Source organism: Falco punctatus, assembly GCF_963210335.1.
Source record: "Falco punctatus genome assembly, chromosome: 4".
In the NCBI taxonomy this organism is placed as follows: Eukaryota; Metazoa; Chordata; class Aves; order Falconiformes; family Falconidae; genus Falco; species Falco punctatus.
Window position 1 is genome coordinate 35,765,005 of NC_137583.1, and position 20,159 is coordinate 35,785,163.

The 20,159-nt window shown below is 43.9% G+C and overlaps 2 protein-coding genes across 2 annotated transcripts in view; both read right to left on the reverse strand.

Moving 5' to 3' along the window:
• BMERB1 (bMERB domain containing 1) overlaps window positions 1–10,928 on the reverse strand; it is a 61,078-nt gene extending 50,150 nt beyond the window's left edge. The window contains exon 1 of the mRNA XM_080383473.1: window positions 1,831–10,928. Coding sequence (XP_080239599.1) covers window positions 1,831–1,936 — 106 coding nt within the window. The 5' untranslated portion in view covers window positions 1,937–10,928. The remainder of the gene's footprint in view (window positions 1–1,830) is intronic.
• An 86-nt stretch (window positions 10,929–11,014) lies between these two features.
• On the reverse strand, window positions 11,015–19,856 carry MPV17L (MPV17 mitochondrial inner membrane protein like). Its single transcript, XM_080383471.1, has 4 exons — window positions 18,569–19,856; window positions 16,662–16,732; window positions 15,405–15,434; window positions 11,015–15,237 (listed from the first exon to the last, which is right to left on the reverse strand). The coding sequence occupies exons 1-4, from the start codon at window positions 18,951–18,953 to the stop codon at window positions 15,058–15,060; spliced, it is 666 nt and encodes a 221-aa protein (XP_080239597.1). The 5' UTR covers window positions 18,954–19,856; the 3' UTR covers window positions 11,015–15,057.
• Between the last annotated feature and the right edge of the window lie 303 nt (window positions 19,857–20,159).

The following is a 20,159-nucleotide window of genomic DNA, read 5'->3' on the forward strand; positions in this document are numbered from 1 at the left end:
TACCATAAATAGCATTTCCCACAGTATTTTAAGAAAGTTGAAGCCTATGAGAAAACAAAACAGATCAATTATTCAAATAGTGAAGTCTTAATATAATAATTTTCTACTTTCTAAAGAACAGACCATGGCCTCTCAATTACTTCCTATTCTGTATCTAAATTTTTAAACATGGAGAAATACTTTTATTAAACTGAACATACATAGAAGGGCCGCTCAGCAGCAGAGCCAGGGTGCAGACACCCAGACACTTGGTTCTAGTCCTGCCAACAGCCTATTCTGGTACCTGGGTAAACTGTGATTTGGGTAGAAGCTCAAAGCTGAGCACATGTTTTTGCACAGATCAGGTCTCCCACTCAGCCTCCCATTTGCCCCCTGCCAAACGGATAATCTTTTGTTCGCAGCTTGCAAGATACAACCCTTCTGTCACCTCAAGCTACCAGTTATTATTATTACAAGTGCTGCACTGCACTCAGCTCCTGAGCTCTGGAATAAACCCAAAGATATTTATGAGAACAAGAAAAGCACATGTCTGTATCATGCCAGAGAACCTGCAAAGCTGTTGCATGTATCTGACTCAACCAACTCGGTCAACAGTGATTTCAGTCTTCAATTCCGTTTTAGTAAGTGTGGAGTTACTCAGTCCTGAACCTATGCCAGGCACTGCAACAAAAAAGCAACACCGCAACTGAAGCATCAGAGGGAGAGAGTTACACCCTGTCATCAGCATATGGTAGACAATAACATATGCATGAAAAACAAAAGCCAGGGGTGAAGTCTGATTCCAGAACACAACAGTATATGAAAAGTCTAAACATAGCTAAAGTGCTGCCTAAAATCTGCTCCCAGGACGCTGCAAAGCCACGGGGTGTTAAAAGGCATCCAGGTGAGACTTCATGATGCACATCAAAACATGGATGGTGAATCACGAACATCAGCAACCCAGCATCGGCCAAGATGAAGGTGTCACAAGATACAAAGATGGTTGTTTTTCTTCCTCTGGCGTAATCAAACACTTGATGAAAGTTAGAAAATACTTTTCTTTACACTAGTACAGAGCTTTTTGCAACAGCCTTTTCAAGATTTCTTGCCTCATTATTTACCTGGAAAATGAGAGGGGGCTTACAGGCTTATTAGGTTGTAAAGAAGATATTTCTGCCAATGAAAGAATAACCGATACCTTAGAGAAGACGAGTTCCCATGGATAACTTGAACCAGCAACCATGTATCTAACTACTCCTTCCACCTGCACTTTGCAAAGGTTACATCAACTGCTGCTTTCTGGAAAATTATGATTTCAAGAACGCTCTTCCACCACAGAGCATTTCTCGAGCCCATAAATTCAGTGCAACCGCTGAAGCAACGAATTAAGTGCTGCACACCCGCACCTTCTGCCCGATATAACAAGGGGGCATAACGTGGTTGCTATCTGTGCCTGAAGCACGCGAAAGACTATAGCATTTATGAGAAGCCACACACTAAATCCCCCCTAATAAACAAGGAGTGCCAGCGTCCCAGCGAGCCTTCTCCCCAGCCGCCCGACCAGCGCAGCGCTCGGCGAGCAGCCCCATTCCGCCCGGGAACACCGAAGCGGCCGGAGCTGCCGACCCGGCTGCAGCCCCCGGCTTCCCCCCGCCCTCGACAGAGAAAAGCTATTCCCCGCCGCCCCCGGGAAGCGCCAGCCCTCCCGGGCAGAACGGCCGCGCAGACCTGCCTTCCCGAGCAGCCCGCGCCGCCTTCGCCCTGCTAACGGGAGTCCCCGACGTGCCCCCGCCGCCGGCCGCCCCCCGCCGCTAGCTGCCTCGGCCAGCCCGGCCCGCGGCCCCCACTCACTTCGCCCCAGCGCCTCCGCCTTCCACGCCGTCTCCTCCACTGCCCCGTAGCGCCTCATGGGTCTCTCGGCCTCGGCGCTGGCCGAGATGGACCGCCTCAGCTCCATGGCCAGCGCGGGGCTCCGCGGCTCACTCCATGCCAGCCTGGCTGCTGCCCGACTACCGCGGAGCCGCCGCGGAGCTCACCGCTCCTCTGCGCGGAGCGGGGGCCCGCGGGCGGGGGGGCAGCGCTGCCGCACATGCTCAGTGCGGGGCTGGGGCGGGGGGAGGCAGGGAGACAATGCCGAGCCGTAACCTCCTGCGGGGGCCGTCAGCTGGGCCGCACCCCCGCCCCGCTCGGCGAGCCCCCCGGGGCGGCCCGCTTGCCGCCCGCTCGGGTGGGCGGCCTGGCCGCCGCAAGGGCGCTGCGGGCGGCTCGGAGCCCCCGGCAGCCGGCCGGGTCCTGCCCGTCCCTGTCCCCGCCTGGCGCGCTCCCCACCGCAGCGTCTCGGGCGAGCGAGAGGAAGCGAACGCGCTCGGTGCCGAGGCACGGGAGGACTGTCCTTCCTGCGGCCAGTGCAGCACCGGGCACATCTGACCCGAGCAGCTCAGCAACAATGGTAACATCCACAGCCACTCATGGCTTTCGCAGTCTAACGCCCCTCGGGTTGCTGTGCGTGCAGCCTTTGGCTTGCTTGAAAGTCCTGCACTGAATGGAGTAACAACAGTCCAGCATCATGTTGCCAAAAGCCAGAGGACAGCACCCAAACAAGTGAGGGGATTTTGTATTTCTCGTAACAGTATGTATTTTTCATAAGCATGCAGCTTTGCTGCTTATTCAGCTTGCTGGGGTTAGAAGGAAATGACTATGCAGAAAGCACAAGTGTGGTGATAATTACTGTTATTAATTTTTTGTAGGAGATTTGTAATATTGTAGGAGAGGTTCTATAGATAAAATCCCTGAACAGCATTTCACAGAGAGTACCTTTCCTAGTGAAATCCCCTTGCACTTTACTGTGTGTGGTACTGTTTCGGGAGCTAGGCAGGTTGTGCCATGCCCCACAGGGTTTTAGTGCTCCTTGCTGGATTCTTGAAGAGTCACGGGGTACTGGTACTGCTAAGCACATACTGGGTGCATGAAAGCTTGTTTGTTTGTCACCTACCTTTGCCTACAAACTTTGTCTTGCCCATCAATCATCAACACTTCAGAAGTACTACCTCTATATTCAGTGATGTACTTACTAATCGGGCTGACGCACATTGCTGCTGTACTCATGAACAATTTTATTTGAGGGGTTCTTCACATGTTGGAGGAGAGAAAACCTCCACATCGGTTTTAAAATTGTAACACTGAAACTCTCTGTTATAATTTCTCTGCTTTTTCTGAGAATTGGAATTAGCTAACAAAATGAGTCGGACAATGTTTTAGGAGGCCTTCAGGGCACTCTGATTTTTTCTGTGTCAACTGTGCTTCCCCAGAGATATGCCAGGACCGGAGCACCAGACATGCTGGAAGAGCTCCTGTTGACTGTGCAATGCTCTGTCCTTGCTGGTTTTGGCCTTTAGAGATGGAGCCCAAACAGAGCTGTGAGTCAAGCAGAAAAGCTGGCGGCAGCGCTCTGCACAGCTGATTTTGGGTGACAGTGCAGCTGCCTGCTGGGGTGGGCTGGACTGACTCACTTGTAGCAGTGAGGAACACAAGTGTGGGAGGAACATAAGAGCCCATCTGGGATCTGGATGAGAGTTGGACTGAGGGACACAGGCTGATTAGGAAGAAGGGCCAATTTTTGCTGGATCTGAGGACTATTTAACTTCAGTCCACCCCTTCAAGTTTTTTAGGTAATTATAATCCAAGTGCATTGTTTAGGAGGTGGAAGAATGATCCTAGAAATAGTTCGGTATTTAAAGCTCTGCATTTGTTAGTATGGGAGAAAAACGCCCACTAGCTAGAAACTCAGATGCACAAAGTTTACTTACATAAAGGAAAGAATGTATAAGGTGATTTATTGTAACTAGGAAGTTTTGACCTGTCCATTTTGAAAAAGTCACAAAATCCAGTAAGGGCCCCATCCTGCAGACTGTTCTACCTAAGAGCCAGTATGTGGATGCTGTTTGCCAAGTTCATTTGCACAAAAGTTTTTGCAAGACTAGGGCCCAAGTATGTACCTATTATTTTGCTGATGTTCTAAGATTAGTGGTTTTGCTATTGGGACTTCAGAGCATTGTCACTGCTGCATTTGCAAGTGGGATTCAATTTCTCCCCTACTTACGCCCTTCAGTGCACCTCAGCAATATATGTGCATTCCTTTACTCACAAAGGTTGGTTTCCTTCTGCTGAAAGCACTGTTCAGGAAGAAAATTAAAAAATCAGGTCTCTTCTCACTGCTTGTAAGATAAAGCCTGCTAGAAAGAGGTGCACTTTGCTCTTGCGGTCATTTCCCCTGACAACTTTACTTCCCATTTCTCAATTAAGTCCTGCCATCAGGAGCTACAGTTGGTCAGCAGCAGCTGGCAAATCCACTCTCCTATCTACTGCTCTTTGGCCTCCATTAGGCATCACTGATGTCCCACAGCATGCATGGCACACTTTATTCAGCAGAAATCCCTAAAGGCTGTATGGCTTGTAAATCTGCCGGGGAAAAATGGCCTTTGCTTTCATGGAGCTTCTCAAGCATCTTAGATTTCTTGGCTTGAAGTTCTCAGAGCTCTCTTACCTCTATGGGCACATCTAGCATATCAAAAGGGTTTTCTAAAGCTGTTTAGTGCATCTGGGGTGGGCTGAAGTGAAGGTGAAAATCAAGGTCTCCATTCTTTGTCAGATAGTATAGTCATTTTAAAACAAAAATAACAGTGTGTTGAAATTCTGCCCAGGTTTTTCATTGATTTATCATAATAAAAAACTGCAACTCAGCTGGTGAAACAAAATAAAATTAAGCGGATTATGCACAGTTACTCCATTTTGTAGATGCATAAATACCCAGATTCACATCTAGAAGGGACAGAAGGGTCACTGTGCTCATGTTGACTGCTTGCGTAACACAGGTTATGGGACTTCTACGAATCTGTCCTGTCATATTTTTTTTAAACTCCAAGTCTTGTTTCAGAACATTTCTGTAAGGAGTTACCATAATTCCTTAGTATTCAATGTCATGATTAATCTTATTTCCTGTGACAATACCTCCTCTTGAATCTTCATCCCTCAACTGTCAGGGTTCTCTGTAGTTCCAGATCCTTAGAATTCCCCCCTAGTACCCTGTGCAACCTCTGACCCTGCATCCCACAAGCTGTTTCAGCAATGCATTAGGAGCCTGGGAGGGTGTCAGCTTCCACACATTCACACTGCTGTGCTACTGTAGATATCATTTGCCAGGCATATGCATGGCACAAAAATGTCATGGCACAGGTGAATGGCTGTGATAGAGCACTGAAGGAAAACGCCTGTCTGTTGGCAAACACATTTTAGAAGGCACACACTTAAGCTTCATGATGCTTCCTCCCCTGCATTATCCTAGGCAGCAGAGTTGCTGTGGGATGACGACAAAGAGGGCCTCAATCACACTAAAGCCCTTACCTTACTAAACAAGCCCTTAACACAACAGGGTTGTTGTAGGGCACCATCCACATAAAATAATCCCTGCGATAATGGGTTTTATCTGTGCTTGAAATTCAGCCGAGTCATTACTTTTTCAAGGACCCAACTTCACCCTATGGCTTGGGTAGAAATGAGAGGGTCACAGCCTAGCACAGGGGTTGCCTAGGGCTGCTGCAGCCAGAATCCCCACTACATCCTGGTGTGCCACATGGCCAGGGTGAGCACTGTGGCTAAATGGACAGAGCTTCACTCAGCACAGTGCTCACCGAGGAATGAAGGATCTGTGCAGCTCTGCAGCTAGGGCTGTATGATGTGATATGGCAGCAGTGTGCTGTCCTGGGAGCTATAGTGTTAAATCTGTACCTTGTATTTCACCTTTTCCCAAATCATTATGACCAGTCTATACAGACAGCTTTACATGGTACGGGAAGACGGTTCTAATGTGCTCATGTCCCTAGCCTGTGTCATAACACAGTATGAGCTCATCTGAGTAAATAGAATCTTATTTTATTACAAATTCAAGTTATCGCGGAAAATCAGCTCTGTCATTCTAAGTATATTTCTTACACATTTGGATTATCACTCTCCCTAAAAGTTATGTATTAGACCAGAGTAAATCTCATTGGCTTTTCACAGAATCATAATGAAATACAATCTAATTAAAAAGAGGGGAATGGGATAGCTTAAAATTGCAGGAAGATCCATAATATAGGAAATACTTTCTTGCTGGAAGCTTCCGCCTTCAATGTCATGCTAGCATGAAAGAGTTCTCAGAAGCCTGGGCTGCCACTCCGCTCTTGAAAGAGGATCTGCTGTAGCACAACCTGTGCAGAATGAGGCCCTAGATTCATAAGTCAATGTATGTCCTTATTATATTGTTCCCTTTCTTATGAATCCTAGCTCATGTTTAGTTAGTGCCCTTTTTATACTTCCTTCTTTATTTAGAATTACAGCCCTTCCATACATTAACCATTCCTTTAAAATATTTTTTAGGCTGAAGTAACTTCATAAATAATTCACAGTAGTTGCTGTAATGTAACTAGGATGTTGGTCCTTTTCCACAGCTACCCTACATCTGTGTCAGGGTAGAAAAATGCATCTGTAGCTTAAAAGCAGTGTGTATTGCAGGCAAACAAGGCATTCTAATGAGCTTGTTAAAAGGCAAATGAGGTGCCTTGAATTTAATGTCATGAGTCTGAGCTGTAACAGTGACCCAAAAATTTGAGTGTTCATAAGTATTTCTACCCGAACCTATTAAAGTCATCTTATTTTGATTTTTTTATTATTTTTAATAATGTTTCCATGTGACATATTCTATGAATGTACTGCTGGTTTCTGTGTGTCATTAGGTCTTTCATCAAACATGCGCCTAGAAAAAAATTGACTATATATTCAACTTGCTATTTCTCCAAAGCGGGGTTGCTAGTAGAGCTATGGAAGCAAAAGATGAGCATTTAATGGCAAATTTTAGTGAATGGTGTGCCACTAATTATGTGTTAGATATGACATGATTCACAGGGTCTGGGCTAAACTATACTAAAGTATTGTACTTTGTGTCCTAGAAACCGCTTTTCTAGGGAAATTTTCTATTTTTTAAAATCTCTGCATATTGCTGCTTACAATTTGACTTGTGCAATAAATGTTAACTGGCAGCACTGGAGCTACAGCATCTGACTGCCTATCTCTTATCCATCTTTGGAGATTGAGACTGTGAAGTTGATCTGAGCTAGCAAATATTTAGGCAACTCTAAGGTGGAAGAGTACTTAATTGCTTTTCTATGTCAAATCAAGAGTGAGCTTTGCAGGACTGAGCTCCCAAAACACAGTCTAGGCTGGACATAGCTTGTTAAACATTTGGCCAGTTTAAAATATGGTTTGGGTGAAACTGAACTAACAAATCAATGGCCTGTGCTTAGCTACGACAACTTTTAGTGTCTGTGTTTGACAATCATGTCAGTACCTGTACTGAGCCTATTTGCAAATGTTCCTGGGAGGTGAGTAACAGAGACCACTAAAGCTGGCACAGTACCTTCCACTTATTTAGATTTACCTCAGCTATTTTCAGTATAGAAGGTCAGAAAACAACACAAATTCAGGAGATGCAGTAGGCAGGGCATATATCTCTGGTAGAAAGAATGGAAAACTATCTGCACAGACCAATGGCTGTAGTTGTGACCATAACACAGATTTCAGAAACATACTTCTCTAAATGCCTTTCCTTCCCATTTTAGTAGTGAAGATGTCCATCTAAGAGTCTTATTTTTGGCATTTGGAGCCACCTCCAGTGCTATGATGACTGGACTGACTGTCGTGCAGGTGGCTTTTGTATCAGTGACAGATGGCCATAGCTACACAGAAAAACAGGTGTTTGGGTTCTGTAAATTTAGATGTTGAGTTAAATTGGTCTGGGCCATTTTAGGAGACTTGAAAACACAACGGGCAATAAATAATATTTCAGTGTGTATGTGGGCATGCCCATTTCAGAGTAATAAACATGCTGTAAAGTTTGCAAACACAGCAGCACGCATCCCTAGGCACAGCTCTCTTAGGGCATGAGCCTTTCCTCATTTCATTTAGTCCAAAATGTAAAGGTGACTTTCTGTAAGCCTCCACTTTACCTTCACAAGTTTGGATCTTTGGCAGAGAGCTCAAAACTGCTTACAAGCTGTGAGGCACACAAAAAGACTGTATCAGCATCTTGCCACTCCATGTTTCTACACAGTATACATGCTCCACTACCCTTGCATCCTAACAGGCATGCCCATCACTACACCCTTCATTGGACTTGGAAGCTATAATGTCACAGCCCTGAATTCTGACAGGGTTTCTTTATGACTTGAATTTCTCTCCAGATTTGGCCTTCAGTGATAGAGAACCTGTATTCCATTGTATTTTCTACTCCTGCCCCATAACAGTAAGCAAAACACTGTATAGATAATTGCCATATCGTACCAGGTGTAATTAGTAAGAACATGTAACAATTCATTACTGTACGATGACCATTCTGAGCCAGATATTGAACTAATGCAAAATCCTTCAGTGTCACTGGCATATCACAGCAAATCAGCTGCAGCTAACAGACTTATTACATTTTGGATATAAAAGTACGTGATGCATGAAATGGAAGTAGCTGAACACCCTTAGTAGATACATAAAGGTAGTTTTTACTTCACAGAGAGAGATAAGCAATGGCAAGATAAGAATACCACAGGGAACCAGGCTTTGAGAGGTAGGTTTCTCCAGGCCAGCATAGAACAAGAGACAGGAAAGGACCAGGGGTGGAAAAAGAGCAACACATCAAAAAACTTCTATTTTCTTTTCTAAGTATTTGTGCAATGAGAGGAAGGCCGTTTTCCTGACATATCAAAGAAGATACAGCGTGAGGGTTTAATCTTATGTAGCACACACTAAGTGGATATCTCATAGTGAGATACTTACTTATATACTGATTCCAGGCAAGAATGTTGTAACTTAATTTACCCTGCCGCCAAATTATGCCCTATAGGACACACAATTCAGAATGAAGCTGTCAGTTCCTCCACAGATAAAGGATCTCATGTGGTGTAGAACTTTTTGTGCATGGTTTGTGAGTGCATATGGGCCAGACACTATTTATCACAGCCATCTGAGGGCTTATGCATTTTACTTCTGTTGTAACTGGATGAAGTACAGTAACAGAACTGGGAACAGCATATTCCCACTCTCCTGGTGACTGAACTACCTACTAGGCTATATATTCATGCTCCCTTTCAGTCTCCCTTTGATTTAGTCGTCTTGACAGTGTAAAATAGAGATGGGTGGCTGCATCAAGATCCCATATTTAAGGTCTTCTCCTGGCAGAGGGAGCATATGCACAGGTGTCCCACATTACATCACTTCAAAAAACATGAGTGTGTGCACAGACTCTGACCTGCTGTCCTTTTCCCCGTTGTTTTACAGCCCCACTTCACAACTAGCTTTCCTTGAACACAGCAAAAAAGCCCATTCTTCATTTTGTGAAGTTCTCTCAGGTACCCGCTACCTCAGCAGAGCTGTCCTTGACAATGTCTTTTCTGAACATACTCCACACCTCATTAGTCTTTTCTGGTGCTGCAACTTCTCTCAGCACAAAAAACTGTAATTGTTACTAGTGTTGCATAGAGGGGAATGATGCATTTTACTATTCTCTTTGCAATGAAGTCTGTTTTTCTATCTGGATACATGGTATCAGCCTTTCGTGCACTGCCATGTTCAATTAATAAACTGCAAAAAAGGGGGTGGCAGCATTTATTAGGGTGGATGATGTTGAAGAGTATATGCAACACATATGGATACATAATCTGCATTCTTCATTCTTGTTTAAAATGGATTACAGTAATTTTGGTCATTGTGGACTGGTAATTGAATGTGAATTCTCAGTGCAACTTTGAGATTAAGGAAGCACAATCTTCGGCTGCTTAAGCACAGGAATATTAAGCAGAGGTGGAAAAAATATTACCTATGTGATCCATATGTGATAATATTATATATATATATAATCTTCCCAGTGTTACTGACTGCATTTCAAATTAGAGGTTGCACAGCAACAGGGTTCACAAAAGAGCCTGAAGAATGATTTAGCAAGGGGCTAAGAGAGCTAACCCTACTGTAGCTTGTCCGAGGAATAAACAAAAACTTTTAAGTTTACCACTACATGCATACAGAAGGCTTTGCCAGCTGTACCAACTCTTTAAATCTTCTCAGTAAGGGAATGCTGTACCAAGTCTTTAAAAATCTTGTCAAAAAAAAGAGTAACTATCTTATCTGAATATTAAGCCTAGATTGGTTTAGATAGGTGATACATATTTTCATAAAAATACATACATTATTTCTTGAGATACAAAAGATCCTCTGTTATTTGAAGCTTTGGATACCTTTCTAGAAGATGGCATGAGACTCAACATCACTGGTTTGATTCAGGAAAAATTCTGCTTTGCATTATGCAAGGATTCAGACTGAATGGTCTTTTTGGTCCCTTTTGGCCATGAAGTCTATGAAACAGAATTTTTCAACTTGAAAACTTTCCATAAAGCTTCCTCCTCATTCTAAATATACAAGAAGTTACAGCAGGGAGTGGAGGTGGTGTCTCTCTTCCAGTTGTGGAATACATTACTCCTTTCAGCCTCAAATTTTCTGAACCATTTCCTTCCCAAGAGTATTCCACACAAACTACATTGAGTATAGTTCTTTGGTAAGGACCCATTGCTAACCTCTGTTCTCTTTAAAGTTTTTTTTAATCTTTTCCCTACCTCAATTCCTCAGTTCCTTCTGCAAATGTATTGGTTACCTAAACAGATAATTATATCGAAGTTTTACCTCTTTTCAATAAAAAAAATTGAGTCCGTTGTCGTCAGCATAAGGTTGTGAAGACGGGAATTCTGTTCTGAATTTGTTCAGAAGTGGCAGATGACTTAACATATGTAACTAACCTTTAAAGTGAGTGAATAATCCCTGCTTGTCTTTTAGTCTGCTGCTGTGTAGAGGTCTATGACATCAAATTGAGCTTCTTGCTGCCTGTGGTCCTTGAAGATCCCGTAAGAAATTTGCATAAGACCTGGCTTTGTTTATACACACACTACTTAAAAACAGACAGAGCCAAAGAAGAGCATTTAATATTTATTAAGCCTTTGCAAAAACACAGACATTTTTCAGTCAACTTGAAATTCATTATTTTAGTCAAATCCAAGTATTTCTTGCACATCTTACTGGATTGGCACTAACAGTAGAGGCAGCAGCATGAGCAGAAAGCATTGGCGCTTATAATAGAGAATCAGAAGGCTAAGGCTGCACAGATCTCAGAGAACTTGATGTATCAGATACAGTAACAAACTACAGGCAGTTTCACCTTCAGTGCAGACTGAAACTGGTTATTTTATGCTGTGTTACTGGATGGCTGTTTCTAGTGTGAAAGACAGATGCCTTCTGGTGAATTTTCCAAGCCTAGAAGGAAGTATTTCGCATACTAGTAAGCACAGGAGGTGCATTTGCATAAAAGATTTGCAGCAGAAAGACACATTTTGAAATTCTCATTCTATCAAATTCCGACTCTACATCTCCACAGCTATTCAGAATAACACAAAGCTGGAATTGCACCTGGTAAAAATGTCTTCTCATCCCATTTGCTCTTAGAGAGGACCCATGACATGAAAATGTCACCTGAATGCGTGCCTAGTAGCTACTGGCGGTACGTTCCCTCCTTCCTGAGCATCTATGTAACATGTATAATTCTGTTCATCTTTCTGGCTATGGAAATCTGCATGTTCAGCTGGCAATAAGATCAGTGCAATTCCTTGAAATAGTCTTAAAGCCCTTACGACTGAAGTCTCACCCATCTTTTCTTTTTTTAAAAGAAATTACTGAATTACTAGAAGAAGCAAGTTTATATGTCTCAAAATAGAGATGGATTAGATGACCTGGGCTGGACATCCAGATGTCATTTCCAACCTCAACCATTCTGTTATCCCATGAAAATAATCTTCTAAGCCCCAAAATTGTCAAGAAATAATAAAGTCTTTAACAACTAAGGGATTAGGTCCTCAGACTAAACTGACAGAGGCAGAAAATCTTTAGAAGGTGCATTAATTTATGCATACTGAGAATTTGTTCCAACGCAGCTTCATTTTTTTGCATTACGTGGATCTGAAATGTTTGTAAGACCAATCAGTGTTCAGAAGAACAAACTATTTTTTTATTAGAAAAGGGACTTGGGTTACTTAACAGTCAAGTACCTTGACATGAGAAACAGAGGAAGTGAAAGGATTATACAGAATGTAAAGTTTACTGAAATATAAGAGCTACAGGCTTCCACTACATGAAAGAACTGTACTTCAAGTAATAGAAATACAGAGAGAAACCCTGAAGCCCACAGTCAGAGAAACTTGAAGACAAAGCAGGATTTAGTTCAAATTCCCAAGCAAAAAGCTAGCAGCACAAAAGCGTACAGCAATAAAGCACAGCTTGTATAAGCTTTTAAGCCGTTGAAAATAAAAGATAGATCTTCCATTCATTAAAGACTCCTGCTGAAGAAAAGCATCAGCATTATACAGATCACCAGAATAGTTTTAAATTCTTGATTCATCTGGAGATTAAGTTTTGCCAACTATACCCATGCAGAAATATTTTTTGCACTCAGTTGCAGCGAAACATCGCATACTGCTTACAGCAAACCAATGCCATTTCACTATTTCACTCCCCTTGTAATGTCATTATTTTCCAGTTCCCTTCTCCAAGTGAATTCTATTAATCATTAAACACTTAAGGCACAAGCAGAAATAAAAATAAATAGCATCCGTAAAAAAAGTCAAATACTTAATTAGCACACCTTATCTGAAACTTTTAAGTCTCAGGAAATAGAACAGCCTTTAAAACACTATTCTGATCCTAAAAATATCAACAGAAAAAACACTACTGAAATTGCTTCTTTATCCTGAGGACTTATATGCACAATAACAATTTAACAGCTATAGCTGTCTGAAACTTCTATTCACTCACCTTTTGTTTTTTAAATAGACAGGTAAAATGTAGTTAGTTCCTCTGTGGATTTCTACTCCTACTGGGATGTCCAGCATCAGGACTGCCCCATTCACACTGTGGGATTCATACAGCAACACCCACTAAATTGCTCCCATAAGGACATGTAAGATAGACACCAAGCAGGGAAATTCAGTTCACCATATAGAAGCGTCTACAATGAAACTATCTACATAGCAGCCCAGTCATCTGAGACTCTCTGTTATCCATGCAAAGAAATAGACACTTAGAGCGCACAATTCACCATACCCTGAAACAGATGTCTAAACGGCCTATTTTCCTCCACTAACTACAAACAGAGCTTAAACTGATTAGCCAAGTGTCAGGTGTCCATACTACAGATGTCAAAAGTCAATTAAAATTAATTCCACCTTCAGATCACAGGCAGGTGTCCTCTTCCAGGTCAGCCTGTACAACTGAAGGTGGAATTGCAGTGACTTGTCTATCCTCAGAGAGAAGCTACCTCCTCCACCTGTCTGCTAGCAAAACAGACTGTAGAAGCAGCTCCCGCTGCCATCTACCCTCCTCCCATCTGCTGCAGTCCTGTGGTCAAAGCTATATGGGTACCTTGCATCACTCTAACACGGGGTTATGCTAAACAAGTTGATTTTACCTGGAGTGGAATAGATTGGGCAATGCTTGCATGATCCCCTTCCCTGTCTGAGCTAAGCAGTACTGGACTCCCACAGTGACAAATAATGGCAAGCAATATATTAAGTCGTACAGCTGCTGGCCAAAGGAATGTATACTTACAGCCTATGCCGCAGGCTTTGGTTTACTGTTGAGACAAGACTGATGAATTCAGACATTCCTCAAAGTGTTTTATTATTGTTGTAACAAAGAGGGTTGAGTCTTCTCTTTACAATCATCATCAAGATGGGTTAAATCAGGTATTGTTTCAAGCTTACAATTTAGTAACTTCCCGGCATAAAATCCCATTCTAATAAATGAAGGGCTCGTTTACTGATTTCAACTTACTGCAACCACAAAAATTTGCAGTTCCTGTTCCAAGTTACATATGCATATTTAAAAAATACTGATGAGCACACCTGTTCCTCAGCTGACAAAGCACATCTACAATTACTTTTCACCTCCTCCTAGTTCCCTATGTGTAGCTACCCAGTGTCTTTTATGAATAGGAATGTTTAAAAGCCATTTGCAGAAGAAATGGAAGTTCCCTATATATAGCTGGATTGTTTTGAGATGGGTTCTGGCATTCACATTACCTTTTTTCCTATGCTCTTCTTCAAAATCTGAAATTATATCTTCAACATAATGAAACAGCAGAAAAGGCTCAAGGTGTCAAGACTCCCATGTACTCTTCAGTACTTTGACCCTCGAGGGCCAAAGCAAGAAGTCACTGACACATATAACAAGAGCTCACTGCAGTGTTTAGCCTGATTCCATCAGGCAGAAGCTGCTTATGACTGATGCTACCCTCAAGTGTCAATATGCAGCATCCATCCCAAGGAACTCTGACTAAAGTTAGTCATCTTTATTCTCCCAGTAAAGATAAAAGATCTACAAATATATTTCAGGTTTGTACATTCTATGAAATAATTAATTTGCTATATAGATTTTCATGTAGAATAAAGCAAGTTTGCCCCTATAGAAAAGTGGTCCTACAAAACACAGTATTTCCATTTGCTTGGAATAAAACAGATTCAATGCTACTTTTCAGATAAGAAATCCATTAGATCTTGCTCTGCAAAAGCAATCTTGCACTGATAACAACTCAAATCCAACAACTGATAATTTAATGTTCTATTCCCCTTTTTCTAGCAATTCCAAGTTGCTTGAAAATGAAATTACAGTTAATATTTCTCCCCAGTGAGGCGGTCTGACATGATGTGTAAATGCTTACATTGCCCTGTAAGTCAGTTCTTCCCAGAAGAGATGGGCTGGCAGCATGAAAATAATTAAATGCCAATATACAACTGGCCTCTTTTATGAAAAATAAACAGGCACAAAGACAAACTGTTCCGCTGCTTATACTAACCAACAAATGTTGAGATGCCTATTTTAAATAAAGCAATGAGGCTGCAGTGCGGTTTACTGACTTCCATAAACTCAGTTTAACAATTTAGAATGTTTTCAGAACTAAAGTTCTTATTCCTCTGATGATTCTTCATCTGCATTGACCTTCTCTCTTTGGAGACACATAAATGCTGACTTTGCTGTGCCATCTCCACTCTGTTGGGAAAAGCAAATGAAGGTAGCCCAGACAAAGCCACAGAGCCCAGTGTAAGCTGTTCGCAGGTAAACAGGGACCAAAATGAAGTTTGACAGCTGTGTTGGAAGGAGAAAGAGCTCAGTTAGTGCTCCAGGCATTGTTAGGTCTTACACCTACACACCCAATGACTCCACTGACTTCTCACTGGGTTAGATATACTATGAATGCATCGGACCAGGTTTTCGGAGAAAGAAAGGCTCACTGAGTTACCCTAAAAACTCACCTGCACAAAAGGCCAGTACATCAGTCCTGTCTGAAATGAAAAGGAACCGTGTGTTATTCTTACAGATTCAATCACAAAGATTCATTCTTTTCTTACCACACTTAGCAAAGACCAAACCATATTTAAGTAAAGTTAATAAAAGCTGTTAAATTGTAAATTAAGCTGCGTAATTTAGAAGTTGCAATGTTAAACTTCTAACCGTCTTCATGAGCCTCTCTGCTTCAAGTTTCTCAAACACATTATTCTAACTCTTTTTAAATACAAAACTCTAAGCTTGGTTAGGTCTTCATAGTCACCTGACATCAGACACATAAGCACATTTACCAGATGGATGGACAAATGTTTAAATATGTGAACATTCTTTTCAGCTATGAATGAGAAATACCACTGAACACTACTTATTTCACACTCATTGCATTTATTTGCAACGTTCCTTCTAGTTACTCATACATGTAAGGCTTTTCTGGAAAAATCAGTGGATAACTTACTCATAGAACATAAGGTCAATAGAAACCTTATGTTTTGATAGGATATAGTAGGCACTGTTTTTAGAATCATCCTCCATAGGAATAAAAATAATCCTTTTCTATCCTACCTATATAGTTCCACAGTGTGAAGAGAAATTCACATTGCAACACAGCTTCTCTTTCTCTTGTATTTTCTCTGCTATTCTATCATTCTTGCACCTAAGATATCTTTAAAATTCTTAATTTGCTCAGCTCTGAGGTAACATGGATAATTTTCTCCTGTGTATGCAGAAACGCAAACCAAACCTAGCTATTTATACCAAAGTCATCTTAAGACAAGGGATTGTGTTTCTGAAAGTGAGAAGACTGTCACCAAAAGGTATAGGCTGAAAACGATTCCAAAAAAAGATGTCTCTGTAACTAATAATTTTAACAGGTGTTCATTTAAGTGTTGTCAACAGCATTACTGTTGGTACTTCTTAAGAGAAAAGGTAGTACAGTCTGTATCAGTGTTGTATTGTAGGGCTCTCATTCAAACAGAGCTGGGTGCAACTGATGTTATATATATAAACATTGTACATTTTTAAAATAGCATCATTTCACCCATCTGGCAGTAGTGCCTGATCCAGACTACCCTGACTTCACATCACTGCTGGTACGTAAAGCCTCCTACACATAATCAAATAATTGAGTGAGAGAAAGTCTGTTGGAGGAAGGAATATTTCTAGTATTCTATCCAATAATAGTATTTTTATGCTTAGCTGGGAGATAAATTAATTGCTTGCCTCACCTTATATGTATTCCAAAATTTCTTTTTACAGTCTGAAAAGATGTCCTCTTTCCTCTGAAGGATGCTCATACCTAATGGCAAAATATTTACAACAATCAGAAAAAATGCAAAAATGAAATGTTCACTTTTTCCAATGCTATCCCAAACTCTTCTCAAACTATAATAACTTTGAAAGAAAAGCTGATCCCATTACAAAGGAAAAAAAACATTTTGGCTACCTAATAGTGCTGCATCGAATTTCCTGATCTATTGACTTGGCTCTAGCACTGACATCATAAGTCAGCTGGAATATACAGTACAGGTGGTGCATCATATCTGTTCCACTGCCACATAATTCACCGGTGGTACAGCAGCGGAACAGATATGATGGAAGTACCTTTTACACCCCTGTGATACAGAGAATAAAGCATTCTTGTGCATTGTTGAATTGTCAGAAGTGGCTCAGATCCTTGAAGGAGTTTAGGTGTTTACAGATCACTGAAGTCAGTGGACAAGGGCACCCAATTTTTTTTTTTTATTATTATTATTTTGGCCATAATCAATATGTGATATTTTTACCTTCACAAATAACTACATCAAATCCAAATTCTAGAATTGACAAGCAGAACAGTTTCCAAAACTACTTGTTTAACCCTCCACATACAGCTTTACAAAATTTTAAATAAATTCTAGCTGATCCAAATTCCTCTTGATTCCAGGAAAACACAGCCTCAAAACAGGCTCCCATCATTACACCCAAGATTAAGAGAAAAGCAGTATGACTTGAAATTACATATCAGACACATGCAAACTGGAAATTAAATGAATGAATTCTCATCGCATGAAATATTTAAAGGGTTCAAATTAATAAACCCTTTAAACAGTGTTTCATGTGATGAGAATATTCAGATGTCAAATTAAGGCCACATCTTTCTAAGACATGTAGCAGCTCCTCAAAGATGACCCACCTTAGCTGGAAGATGTGACCAATCTCAAGCAAAGGTATTAGACAACATGTTTTTCACAAATTGATCTAAAATCAAAAGCTATGCATTCGCGCATAAGCAGAGGCCCAAAGTTCCTTAGTCTAACTCACGTATCTTTCTAGATATTTTCATGTCACGCGGTTGTGAGCCTCTCTCAATGAATGCATTATTTTGTTGAATCCATCATGCTGCTACCCAGTGTAAGGATTTTTACCATCCCTTTTGTGGCCCTTAAAATCCTTCCGGACCTTGGGCAATTCTCTGCTGACACCCTGACACAGGCAGACAGGACTTTGAGAGTAGCTGGGGTGCGACTTCTTCCTTCGCTTCATTTATCTTCAGTCACAAATGGAATGATTTCCCTGTCGATGTCATAAAACACAGAACTCCCAATGCCAGGGAAGAGAGCACCTGTCCTGTTCCTCTTCCACATGAAGTTTAAATGAAGTGAGCGCCTTGTTTTACACCCGTCTCACCTACTCTTCTGACTCCATCATGTTTATTTTTGAAATAGATACTCATCTTCTCTAAAGTCTCATCTTCCTAGCTTTGGAGACCATACATTAGTAGTATGCTGTCTTTGCAGCACAGTTTATTTGCTGAGCTATAGCATCTCCTGAGATTTACAGTTAATTGTGTTTTGGGAATGAGACAGCTGGTGCTGAGCGCCGAGGGGGCGATCCCAGCAGAGGTGCGCGGTACGGCCCCTGCGAGGCGCGCTGAATTCTGTCACCGAGCAGCAGCCCCGGGCCCACGGCAGGACCCCGCTCGGCCCCGCGCTGCCCGACGGCACAGAGGCCGTGCGCCGTGCTGCCCGGGCCCTGTGCCCGCCCCCCCGGCACGCACCGAGCCCCGCACCGGCGCTGCCGCGGGCGCCCGTACCCTGCCAACACCGTCCATTGCAGGCGAGCAGCCCTCACCGGGGCTGCCGGCCGCACTCACCTGTGTAGAAGGCGAGGACGGCGACGGGGGCGCCGAGCAGCTGGTCGCAGAGCACCTTGCCGAGGACGGCGGGCGGGCGGCGCCCGGGCAGCGCCCGCTCCAGCGCCCGCAGCCAGACGTAGCTGAAGTTGCCGTGGAAGGCGAGGGCCACCAGCGCTACGCGCCGCGTCTGCGCCCAGTCGGGCGGCTGCCCCCGCCGCCGCCACAGCTGCTGGGCCGCGTCGCCCGCCGCGAAGAGCCCGCCGTAGAGCAGCACGTTGCAGAGCCAGGGGAAGCGGCGCACCCCGCCGCGCAGCAGCGCCCCGGCCATCGCCCGCCGCCGCTTCCGCCTGCCGCCGCCGCCGCTTCCCCGTGGGCCCGCCCGCCGCCGCCCCGGCCCCGCCATCGCCGCCGCCCCCGCGCCCCTCGGTGCTCCCCCCCCCCGCCGGGCCTGCCCCTGCCCGGGAAGGCCGGCACGCCACGGCCTGGCCGCGCCGGTCTCCGCTGGGCCTGCGGGTGGACGCTGGGCACCCGCTCTCCGGCTGGTGGGCTGGTTTTGCGAGTGGCTGTGCGTTCGCTGGGAAGCGGCGGGCGCTGCGCCTGCCGGGCGTTGGGCTGAGCTGCACCACGGAGGCACCGTGCGGTGCTGCTGCAGCAGTAAAGGGACAAGTGAAGTCTAGGCACTGTTTGCTTACAGCCGTCTTCATTACCTCCTTGTTGCTTGCTTGCATGAGTAGGTTAGGGTCTGTCTTTTCCATTTTGCTGTTTTGCAGCCTGGTTTGTTACCTCGCTGCACAGGGCTGGCACACGCCTGCTGAGCAGCAGCAGCCCCCACGGTTCCCCCACTTTGCCCTCTGCTATTGAGACCATTTGAGAAGAAAGCCGTAAGGGATGTGTAGTTTACTTAAGAGACTTGTGTACACAGCTTTGTATACACAGAACCATTGCTACAAAGCAGATTTGAGCTCCATGCGGTGAGCTTACAGCTGGGGAGGCCTGTGTCCTGCAGGGAGCCCCTGGGCACGGAAGACAAGGAGCCCACGGTGGAGCACCGGGAGCCTCACCCCGGCCGGGCAGCGGGCTCAGCCATGGCTTCGGGAACTGTCTCCGGGCAGGAGGCGGGAGTTTGCTCTGGGTCCTAATAGTAACCGGGATAAATGCCTTTGAAACGATCACGAAATCTTCCAGGAATAACTATAAACAGGCGTGGATGGCTTGTAGATTTAATTATGTTTTAATAGCAAAGTAGAGCGAGGTGCCCTGTGCTTGGGGGACACGCTGCGCCCCATCCTGCGGGCTGCCCTGGACATCGGTGGTATCTGCAGGTTGTGCTGTTAATATATATTACAAATATATATTACAAATAATACAAATAGTGCTACAAGGCAGAGGAATGCATACCGAAAAACAGCTCCAGCTTGAAAGAACAAAAATAAAGCCCTGGAGGCGGGGCAGGGCGGCCCGGTGTCCCCGGGCTCCCCCTGAGCCTGGACGAGGCCCGTTCTTCGGGGCTGTGCAGCGTCCCCCTGCGGGACCCGGAGGCGGAGGCACGGTTTTGGTGCCACCGTAACAAGCCCCTGTAGACCGAGCTGGCGACACCGGGGTGGCAGCC